The sequence below is a fragment of the Apodemus sylvaticus genome, chromosome 4 (genome assembly GCF_947179515.1).
Source record: "Apodemus sylvaticus chromosome 4, mApoSyl1.1, whole genome shotgun sequence".
Classification (NCBI taxonomy): domain Eukaryota; kingdom Metazoa; phylum Chordata; class Mammalia; order Rodentia; family Muridae; genus Apodemus; species Apodemus sylvaticus.
Window position 1 is genome coordinate 61016380 of NC_067475.1, and position 12125 is coordinate 61028504.

Genomic DNA, 12125 nt, shown 5'->3' on the forward strand with positions numbered 1-12125 from the left:
AAAATGGGTATAAGTAGAAATACATAGAAGTTATTTTGATAACATGAACAATTTAGCAAAGTAGAGTAAGTTCTCTATTAGGGCCTATTATATTTTTAGTCATGGGTTTTTCACTAGGTTTATCATACTAGGCAAGAACTCAGTCCTTGGACTAGGCCTCATACCTAATCACTTGGTTATCCCTATAACTGTGGTTATCTACATTGTACACTTACAGACCCATCTTGGTAGCCAGGTCAGTATATTAGTATGCAGGGTTCAGTGCTGCGAAAGAGACCATTGATGTCTTTTACCTAAGAACCTGTATTTTTCTATCCTTTCTAATTAAAATTGCTTCCTTGGGGTGGAAGATTGTAGGCGTTCATGTAGTTTTTCATGAACTACTCATTTTGGATAAGCCTTCTGCCACCTCCTCATTTCCCTATCTCTGCTACTCATCTACAACTCATTTATCCTCAATGAATGTGTTCCTTCTCTTTAGTATGGACTACTCCTTCCGTTTTTTTGTTGAAAAAGCTTACAAATGTAAGTATCCTTCATTATCTTTTTTGATACCTTTTAGTTGAAAGTCAGTTTTATTTGATATTAGAATGGCTACTCCAACTTGTTTCTTGAGACTATTTCCTTGGAAAAAATTTTTCCATCCTTTTACTCTGAGGTAGTGTCTTTGTCACTTAGGTGTGTTTCCTGTATGCAGCACAATGCTGGGTCCTGTTTACGTATCCAGTCTGTTAGTCTATATCTTTTTATTGGGGAATTGAGTCCATTGATGTTAAGAGATATTGAGGATCAGTGGTTGTTGTTTACAGTTATTTTTGTTGTTAAAGGTAGAATTATGTTTGTGTGGCTATCTTTTGGGTTTCATGACAGATTGCTTCTTTTAGGCTGTGGTTTCCCTCCTTGTGTTGGAGTTTTCCATCTATTATCCTTTGTAGGGCTGGATTTGTGGAAAGGAAGTGGGTAAACTTGGTTTTGTTGTGGTATTTATTGGTTTCTCCAACTATGGTAATTGAGAGTTTTGCTGGTGTAGTAGACTGGGCTGGCATTTGTGTGTTCTTAGGGTCTGGTCTGTATGACATCTGCCCAAGATCTTCTGGGTTTTAGAGTCTCGGTGATAAGTCTGGTGATAATTCTTGTTTTGTCCAGGATTTTCTGGATGTTTTGGGTTAGGAGCTTTTTGCATTTTGCATTTTCTTTGACTGTTGTTGTGTCAATGTTTTCTATGGTATCTTCTCCACCTGAGATTCTCTCTTCTATCACTTGTATTCTCTTGGTGATGCTTGCATCTATGACTTCTGATCTCCTTCCTAGGTTTTCTATCTCCAGGGTTGTCTCCCTTTGTGATTTTTTTTTTTGTTTCCATTTTCATTTTTAGATTCTTGATGGTACCTGTTTGGTTGTATTTTAATGTAATTCTTTTTTTCATTTTCATTTTTATTAATTCATTAATTTTTTACACTCCGTATTTTATTCCCTCCCAACCCCTGTCCACCCTCTGACTGTTCCACATCCCGTACCTCCTCCCCAAGCCCCTGTCTCCATGTGGATGCCCTCACCCCTCACCCCACCTGACCTCTAAACTTCCTGGGGCCTCCAGTCTCTCGAGGGTTAGGTGTATCATCTCTGAATGAACACAGACCCGTCAGTCCTCTACTATTCGTGTGTTGGGGGCCTCATATCAGCACCAGCTGTATGGATTTTTGTGTTCCCTCTTTAAGGGCTTCTTGCTGTTTACCTGCGATCTTCTGTATTTCTTTAAGGGAGTTATGTCCTCCTTAAGTCTTCTATCATCATCATGAGATGTGTTTTTAAATCTGAATCTTGCTTTTCCAGTGTGATAGGGTATCTAGGACTTACTGTAGTGAGAGAATTGGGTTCTGATGATGCCAGGTAGCCTTGGTTTCTGTTGCTTATGCTTTTCGCTTGCCTCTCACCATCTGGTTTTCTCTAGTGCTACCTGTCCTTGCTGTCTCTGGATGTAGCCTGTCCCTCCCGTGATCCTGGTTGTGTTAGAACTCCTCAGAGTCCAGCTGTTTCTGTGATCCTCTGATTCTGGGATCCTGTGATCCTGAGATCCTGGATGTGTCAGAACTCTGGGAATCAAGCTGCCTCTAGTATCCTGAAATCCTGGTGTGACCAAGCTCCTGAGAACATGTCGTGTCAGAGCTCCTGGCAGTCAAGCTTTCTCTGGGTGTTGTAGGGGTCGGTGGTGAGCCAGAGCCCTGGGTTTGCTCTGAGCAAAGATACAAACTGGAAAGAATCCATGCCTATTGTTGGGTGGAGGTTTGTGTTTTCCTGGTTCCTATGGGGGTCCCAGTTACTATGGGCATTGGGAAAGATGTTGTGGCCACAACTGTGATCTTGAATGTGTCAGAGCTTTAGTGCTCCTTGGATGTGCCCTATCTCCCGGGAGTTGAGCTTCTTCTGTGATCCTGTGATCCTGGGTGTTTCAGAGCACCTGGGAGTCGGGCTCCCTCTGGGTATTGTAAGAGTGGGTTCAGAGCCAGCACCCCAGGTCTGCTCTGGGTGCTGGTTCAGACCATAAGGAACCCGTGCCACTGGCTTTTCGGGGGTTCCTGTGTCCCTGGATCCTGGGGAACCCAGTTACTCCTGGTGTTGGGGCAGATGTTTTGGCCTCCTCACCTGTAATCCTGGCCTCTTTAGAGCACCTGGGTATCAAGTGTCATCTGGTTCACTGTAGGTCTTTTCATTATTCTTTGGGCAGCTTAATTATTTTCAATATGTATGTAGTTTGTCAGTCATGCTTTTTTTTCTACTATGTTTAGGCAGAAGACCAAAAACTTTTAGATGAAAAGAAACAAGTTGAGAAGCTTGCTGAAGAATTACAAGGGAAAAAGCAAGAACTAACTTTCCTTTTGCAAGCCAGAGAGGTTTGTTAAAGATATGTTTGTTTGTAATGTTTTATAAAGAGAATATAGATTTATAAAATACAGTATGGTATAATTATTTGCTTTGTGAAAGATTTCTTTATTTTTTATTTTTTAATTTTTTTTTGGCCTTGGAATTTTTTTTTTTTCTGAGACAGGGTTTCTCTGTGTAGCCCTGGCTGTCCTGGAACTCACTCTGTAGACCAGGCTGGCCTCGAACTCAGAAATCCGCCTGCCTCTGCCTCCCAAGTGCTGGGATTACAGGCGTGTGCCACCACTGCCCGGCCGATTTCTTTATTTTTTAAAGTGTGTCTTTCTATTATATTTAATGTGCTAATGACCGATTTAAAATATATTTAGGGAACTTCCATATTGTAATGTTGGAGAGAAAAGTCAACATTTAAGAATTAACTTATCAGGGGTTGGAGAGATAGCTGAGTGGTTCAGAGCACAGACTGCTCTTCCAGAGGACATGAATTTCTGCAACCACATGGTGGCTCACAAATATCTGTAATGTGACCCAATGCCTTCTTCTGGTGTGTCTGAAGACAGCAACAGTGTACTCATAAAATAAATAAAATCTTAAAAAAAATCAGCTTATGTATCATGTTAAGGTTTATAATAATTCTGTTTCTTGATGTCTTTAGTATTTGATACATTTAAATTTTAGCCTTTAAGCTGGATTCATATACTTTTTAAATAATATTTATATTTAAACTTAGCTTTTAATTTAAAGTATATTCATAGACCTATAACTTGGAACTGCTTTTTTATAATAGTTAGAACATCTTAGTTTATAAGACACTGTTTGACTACACTAATATACTTTTCCCTTACTAATATAAAATTTTAGTTCCAGTGTGGTGGTGGCAGCATACTCTTTCATCCTAATAGTCCATAGGCAGAAACAGTTGGTCTCTGTGAGTTTGAGACTGTCCTGTCCTGAATATAGTTCTAGACTAGCCAGGGCTAAATGGCTAGAGTCTGTTTCAGGAAAACAAACAAAAAACAACTAACAATAAGCAAAAGTAATATAAAATTTTAATTGGAATTAATCACTTGGTAGAATAAAATGGTTAAAATTATGTGTATACGTTTGTCTGAGCTTTAGGTTGTCCAAATAGAATTTACTTTATTGAATTTGTCACTGTCTACTTAAATTTAAAGTATTTAGCTGGACATGATATTTATGTCTATGTATAATCTTAGTATTTTGGAGGGAAAGGCAGGAAAATCAAGAGGTCAATGTCAGCCTCATTTTATATAGTGAGTTTGAGACTAGCCTGGGCTGAATGAGACTCTGTCTTAAAAATATTTTTTTTAGGACTGGAGAGATGTCTCAGTGGTTAAGAGCACTATCTGCTCTTCCAGAGGTCTTGAGTTCAGTTCCCAGCAAACACATGGTGGCTTATAACCATCTATAATGGGATTGGATATACTCTTCTGATGTCTGAAGACAGTGTATTCACAGACATAAAATAAATCTTTTTTTAAATACTTTTATCAAAAGATTTATATGGGTACATTGTAGCGGTCTTCAGAAATACCAGAAGGCATCAGTTCTCATTACATATGGTTGTGAGCCACCATGTAGTTGCTGGGACTTAAACTCAGGACCTTTGGAAGAACAGTCAGTGCTCTTAACCGCTGAGCCATCTCTCTAGCCCCCACGTCTTTTAAATATTTTTCTTTTTAACGTCCTGTCAAATTTCCTCCACTGTATTGCTTTATTACATGGAATAACCATATCTTTTTTTTTTTTTTTTAGTTTTTTTTCCTCTATTTTTTTTTTTTTCTTTTGAGACTGTCTGTGGAGCTTCTGCTTTCCTGGGATTCACTATTTTTATCAGGATAGTTTTGAACTTATAGAGATCTACCTTTCTTTGCCTCCCGAGTTTCCTGGATTGTGCCACCATGCCCAGTCTAACTATATATAAAAAAAAACCCAAACAAAACTGTAAGTCAGTATGTCTTTTATATGAAAAAAGTTGATAGAATACCTGTCATAAATATATACATTTATTTTACAGAAAGAAGTCCATGATTTGGAAGTACAAGTAACTGTCACTAAAACAAGTGAACAGCACTACTTAAAACAAGTTGAAGAAATGAAAACTGAGCTTGAAAAAGAGAAGTATGTTTTTCACCTAAGTATATAAAGTTAATTACTAAGCTTTATGGTAAAAGTAAAATAGTGTTTAGTATTTAGATCAATGGATTTGAAATCATGTTTTATTCCTACTTAAAGATAAAAATGAAAGCCAGGCATGGTGGTGCACAAATGTAATCTCGGTACTCTGGATGCTAAGTAAGAGAATTACGAATTCGAGGAATGTACTTTGTAGTGAAAAGCTTTATGTCAGGAAAGTTTGTATCATTTATGTAAAAGAACAAATAGATTATTTCATATCAGTATGTAGTTTTTTCTTTACTTTGTAGTGAAAAGCTTTATGTCAGGAAAGTTTGTATCATTTATGTAAAAGAACAAATAGATTATTTCATATCAGTATGTAGTTTTTTCTTAGTGTTTATGAACATTTGCTTCAAGAAACCCTGAACATACACTAATCTGTAGATATTCCTATATACAAAAAGCATAGTGCTTGCATATACACTATAAATATTCTCTTTCAAGTAAGTTTTAGCTCACTTTTAAACTACGTACAGTACTGAATATATAAATTCTGTGTAAATGTTTCTTTTACTGTATTCAGGAAATAATGGCAAGTTTTATGCTCAGTCCAGACATATCTTCCTGAACAGTTTCAATCTCTGGATGAATAAGCCCATGAATGTGGAATTTTAACATACAGAGAGGGCCTAACATTAATTTTGGAGAGGCAAATTTTAGTTTCCCATAATGATCATTATATGTGTTATTAAAATTTCAATATAAAAATTTATTTCTATGAATTGTATTTTGGGTACTCTGAGCATTGGGCTAATATCCACTTATCAGTGAGTACATACCATATGTGTTCTTTTGTGATTGGGTTACCTCACTCAGGATGATATTTTCTGGGTCCATCCATTTGCCTAAGAATTTCATGAATTCATTGTTTTTAATAGCTGTGCAGTACTCCATTGTGTAAATGTACCACATTTTCTGTATCCATTCCTCTGTTGAAGGACATCTGGGTTCTTTCCAGCTTCTGGCTATTATAAATAAGGCTCTCTCCTTGTTTATTCAAGGGAAAGGAGTGAAGAAGCTGAGGAGGTTTGCATGGCTCCATCTGCACATATAGCAGAGGATGGTCTTGTGGGAGGAGAGGCCCTTGGTTCTGTGAAGGCTTGATGCCCCAGGGTAGGGGAATTAAAGGATGGGGAGGCAGGAGTGTTTGGGTGGGTGGGGGAACCACCCTCATAGAAGCAGGGTAGGGGGGATAGGATAAGGGATTTCAAGGTACTGGGGGAGAATTGGGAAAAGGGATAACAATTGTAATCTAAATAAAGAAAATATCCAATAAAAATAAATTAAAAATAATTTAAAAATTACTTTGTATTATCAAAATATTCAATGGAATGATTTCACTTATTCAGCAAGTTTAGTTTAGTAATAATGATTTATCATGGGCTGGAGAGATGGCTTAGTAGTTAAGAGCACTGACTATTAAGAGCACTGACTGTTCTTCTAAAGGTTCAAATCCCAGCAACCACATGGTGGCTCACAACCATCTGTAATGAGATCTGACACCCTTTTCTAGTGTCTGAAGACAGCTACAGTGTTCTTAACATATAAATAAATCTTTTTAAAAAGTAATGATTTATCATGGAGAAAGAAGTAAATTTATTTTGTGGAATAGTTTGAAGAGTATTGGCATTAGGTTTCCTTTGAATGTCTGATAGAATTCTGCACTAAAGCTACTACAGAGCAATAGTGTTACGAGCTGTATGGTATTGGTACAGTGACAGGCAAGTAGATCAATGGAATAGAATTGAAGACCCGGAAATGAACCCACAGAATTATGGTCACATGGGAGTTACATCCATCCAGTGGAAAAGAGATAGCCTTTTCAACAAATGGTGCTGGTTCAACTGAAGGTCAGCCTGCAAAAGAATGCAAATTGATGCATTCTTATCTCCTTGTACTAAGCTCAAGTTGAAGTGGATCAAGAACTTCCACATAAAACCAGACACACTGAAACTAATAGAAAAAACTGGGAAAGACCCTTGAGTACATGGGCACAGGGGAAAATTTCCAGAACACCAATAGCTTGTGCTCTAAGATCAAGAATAGACAAATAGGACCTCATAAAATTAACAAAGTTTCTGTAAGGCAAGGGACACTGTCAAAAGGACAAAATGGCAACCAACAAATTGGGAAAAGATCTTTACCAACACTATATCCGACAGAGGGCTTATATCCAAGATATACAAAGAATTCAAGAAGGTAGACCCCAGAGAGCCAAATTTCCCCTTTAAAAAATGGGGTACAGAGCTAAACAAAGAATTTTCACCTGAGGAATATTGAATGGCTGAGAAGCACCTAAAGAAGTGTTCAACATCCTTAGTCATCAGGAAATGCAAATCAAAACAACCCTGAGATTTAACCACACACTAGTCAAAATGGCTAAGATCAAAAACTCAGGAGAAAACAGGTGCTGGTGAGGATGTGGAGAAAGAGGAACACTTTGCAAGCTGGTACAGCCACTCTGGAAATCAGTCTGGCAGTTCCTCAGAAAACAGGGAATGATACTTCCGGAGGACCCTGCTATACCACTCCTGGGCATATACCCAGAGGATTCTCCAGTATAAGGATACATGCTCAACTATGTTCATAGCAGCCCTATTTATAATAACCAGAAGCTGGAAAGAACCCAGATGTCCCTCAACAGAGGAATGGATACAGAAAATGTGGTATATATATACAGTGGAGTACTAGTCAGCCATTAGAAACAATGATTTCATGAAATTCTTAGACAAATGGATGGAGCTGGAGAACATCATCCTAAGTGAAGTAACCCAGTCTCAAAAGAACACTCATGGTATGCACTCACTGATAAGCAGATATTAGCCTAGAAGCTTGGAAAACCCAAGAGACAATTCACACATCAAATGATGCCCAAGAAGAAGGAGTGGCCCCTGGTCCTGGAAAGGCTCAGTGCAGCAGTATAGGGCAATACCAGGACAGAGAAGTAGGAAGTAGTTGATTGGGGAACAGGGGGAGGGAAGAGGACTTATGGGACTTTCGGGGACAGGGATCCAGGAAAGGGGAAATCATCTGAAATGTAACTAAAGAATATATCGAATTAAAAAAGAGTAAATTTAAATGCATGTTGATGGTAAACATTATTTTTCCCTTTTGATTGCTTCTCAGGAATAGATAAAATGGCAAGTAAAGTATTAGGTATGATGCCTCATGCCTAGAATTTTAACATTTGAGAGGCTGAGGAAGAAGGGTTGTTGTCAGTTTGAGGCCAGCTTAGTCTATATTACGCATCCCAAGCCTTTTTCTTGTAGCTCCATTCCCTCCTCCTGATATTCTTTCAACAGCTTTTTTTTTCAGGAGACCTAGGTAACATTCATTTATTAAAAATCCCCTTAAGGATGTCCTTTTCAGACATCAATGAGAGGAGAGGCCATTGGTCCTGTGAAGACTTGATGTCCCAGTGTAGGGGAATGCTAGGTCAGGAAAGTGGGGGAGGGGTGTTGGTAAGCAGGGGAAGGGAGAATGGGATAGGGGGTTTTCTGAGGGTAAGGAGGAAAGGAGATACCATTTGAAATGCAAGTAAAGCAAATATGTAATAAAATAAAAAAAATCTCTTTAAGAGTGGAGTGGTTATTTTTATATTTTAGTATCAACATTATTCTTGCTATATTTGTGTGTTTTTGTTTTGTTTTGTTTTGTTTGTTTGTTTGTTTTTCTAGAGGGGGTTTCTCTGTGTAGCTTTGGCTGTCCTGGAACTCTTCACTGTGTAGACCAGGTTGGCCTTGAACTCAGAAATCCTCCTGCCTCTGCTTCCCAAGTGCTGGGATTAAAGGCATGCACCACCACTGCCCGGCTATATTTGCTTTTTAATATCTCATTACTTAGGGAAAAAGAGCCTCCATTTTCTCTGCTGAGTTTCCAGTATTATTAAATAGGATGACGTAGTAGATGCTTCTGAAATCATTTGGTATTGCCACACCCTTCAAATAGATACTGGCTACAGCTAATAGCAACAATAAGTTCTCTTTTTCACTACGGAACATTTGTGACTTTGTAAGAATGGTTGCATTTAATTACAAATCGTTCATGCTTTAAGGACTATTCTAATTAAAGTTTCAGAAGTTTGAAATAGACTATTAGATATGTGCTTCATAATTTTTTAGAAGAAATGAGAGTATTGAGAATGCATAGAAATATATGTGACATATGAAATGTTAGTATGGAAGTAATTTATATATTCGAACAAATAATGTAATGAAGCAGCATGAAACTATAACTTTGCTTCAAGAATTAATTGCCAGTATTATTTGTATCCTGCCTTTTCCTTCCATTAAGATTATTTTGAATTAAATTTTATATATCATATTTAATTCTTTGTATATGACATGTTTTTTAAAATAGACTTAAGAATACTGAATTAACTGCAAGCTGTGACATGCTTTTGCTTGAGAACAAAAAATTGGTACAAGAAGCAAGTGATATGGCCCTAGAACTCAAGAAACATCAAGAAGATATTATTGTGAGTTGACAGAGTTATCAGTGACTTTGCTTTCTTACCTTCAAAATTAGAGGAACTTTAAAACATATGATCACTGACAGATCAGTTGACAGAGTTATCAGTGACTTTGCTTTCTTACCTTCAAAATTAGAGGAACTTTAAAACATATGATCACCTTTAGCTTAAAAAGTTTCATTATTTCTGAGTTGATTTTTCTTTTGGAGGAAAAGTTGCATACTATTCTGTGGTATGATACTGGACTACAAAAAATAGAGACTACCAGTATATGAAATTAATATAATTTTACATACTAACAGTTGTATTTAGTAACATATTTGGTCATAGATTTCTATGGAAGGTATAAAAATGAATAATCTTGTCATTTTTCTTTAAATTAATATAAAATAGTGTTCCAATATTTCAAGTAACATGTCGTATATTTTGATAATGTGATCAAAGTGTTATTTGAGTTCATCAGTTCACTCATGCCTTTATGGAAGAGAAGTTATCAGAGAACGACATTGATAATGGTCCTTGAAGATGAATTATGAATTTTGTTAATGATTAATGAAACATTATGAATAATATATAAAAGCCTCAAATACTAGTGGGAAATCAAACATTAACTGCTGTATATTATTAGGATTGTTATCAATATAGTCTATAAACCAGATTTATACAAATTAAATAACTCACTGTATTTGGCATTCTATTTCTGTGTGGAGCAAGTGCAAATGGGTAGAATGGGTTTAAAATAAGAATGAGGTCAAGAAGTATACAAAACCCTGAAAAATCTCATCTTGAGACCAGCAAGAGTAAGGATAGCTCCCTCCATAATCTCAGCCTGCATGCCCCAGGGCACATAGCCCCAAGACCCTACACCTCCATCAGAGAACTCACAGTTGCCTCTTAGCTGCTTTACAGAGGTTTAAGCACTCAGAATCCCTCTTCATGCAAATTAAGCATTCCCAGCTCCTCAGTTCTAAGGCATAATGTATACTCCTTGAAAAACTCCTACTCATTCCCCAAGGTTTATATAGCCCTGTTACCCTGGAATAAAAAGACCTGCTGTTTATGGAATATCATCTAGAAGAGCTGTTTTATGTACCCCTCCCCATAAAAAAAGCTCGCAACTAATGGTACCTGAATACCCTGAGGGCAGAAACAGCCAGACCTACAGAAGTTTATTTGGTTTACATATCTCAAGCATAGTCCATCATAAAGGGAATTCTAGGCAGGAGTTCAAGGCACTAACTAAAGTAGAGGCCCTGGAGAAGTGCTCATTACCAGCTTGTTCTTTAGGGTTTGTACAACCTGCTTTTTAAATAGACTCTAGAACACCTGTCCAGGGGTGGCACTGCGGTCAGTGGGTTCAGCCCTCCCACATTAATCCTCAGTGAAGATGACTCAGTGAAGACTTGTCTACAGTCAATCCTATGGAGGCAGGTTTTTTTTTTGACTCTAACTTGTGTTGAGCACACTCACATTATTGCTTTTTTGTATAATGAAATAAAATTTATGCTGACAGATGAAGGTTTTAAATACTCATTTCACTTATATTTTTGTTGAAAAATGATTAACATAAGCATTGTTGGTTATCTTCATAGAATTGCAAAAAGCAAGAAGAAAGGATGTTGAAACAAATAGAAAATTTGGAAGAAAAAGAAATGCATTTAAGGCAAGAGTAATGAATTTGTCTCTGTCTCAAAAAAGATTTTAGAATTTCTTTTTTATTGTTGAAAATATTAGGTATAAGTTAATGTTTGAAAATCTAGCCTAAACTTAAAATAAATTTATAGTTCAATAATTAAAAGCAAAATTATTTGTATTTAGTATTAAAACAGTAAAATTACATGAAAATTATTTTAAAGTATCATAAATCAGTTCTTCAAAGCTTAAAACATTATACTACCTGCATCTAGAAAATTTAGAATAAAAAATTTTAAAATTACTTTTATGAGCATTACTATTATATAGTATTAGAATATTTTTTATTGTTTTAAAAATATATTTTACTCTTACTCATAATCATATAAAATCTATTTGCACTTAGTATTTTCAGCATTATATTTCTTGATTTTTTTATAATAATATATTTGCATACATCATAATATTAACTTTATTTTGGGATATTTAGTATTTTGTATTTTTTGGTATTAACAATACTGGAGTAAACAAGGTACACATGTATTTTCTTTATTTTAAATTTGAGAGGATAACTTTTTTGAATTTATTAATAAGATCATAGAAATAATGATTCCAGTGACTTGGTAATTAACTGGATTCTAGTAATTTTTATTAATTGTAAAATACAGCAAAGATCGTGAGAAAACTCTATTTCTAAGATGTTTCATTTGTTATCTGGTATCATCACTAATTTTTGATAATTTTAAACATAAATAACAGTTTTCATGATTTGCAGTCATTATGTTTTGCATAAACTTTAGGATTTTTTTGAAATTTTCCCATAGCTATTTTTCTTTGTAAAATTATCTGCAAATATCTATACTGTTTAATCTTTTAAGGGCTTTATCATTTACTGTTTACTTAAACATTAAAATATCAATTCTTTATTACTTTATAGAATTCT

General features: G+C 36.0%; 1 protein-coding gene across 3 annotated transcripts in view; it reads left to right on the plus strand.

Annotated features, from left to right (window-relative positions):
- The window catches only part of Sycp1 (synaptonemal complex protein 1), a 113925-nt gene that overhangs the window by 52260 nt on the left and 49540 nt on the right, over positions 1-12125 (plus strand). For all 3 annotated transcript variants that reach the window (XM_052178551.1, XM_052178552.1, XM_052178553.1), the window contains exons 16-19: positions 2787-2891; positions 4919-5022; positions 9439-9556; positions 11143-11213. In XM_052178551.1, the coding sequence (XP_052034511.1) occupies positions 2787-2891; positions 4919-5022; positions 9439-9556; positions 11143-11213 (398 nt within the window). The remainder of the gene's footprint in view (positions 1-2786; positions 2892-4918; positions 5023-9438; positions 9557-11142; positions 11214-12125) is intronic.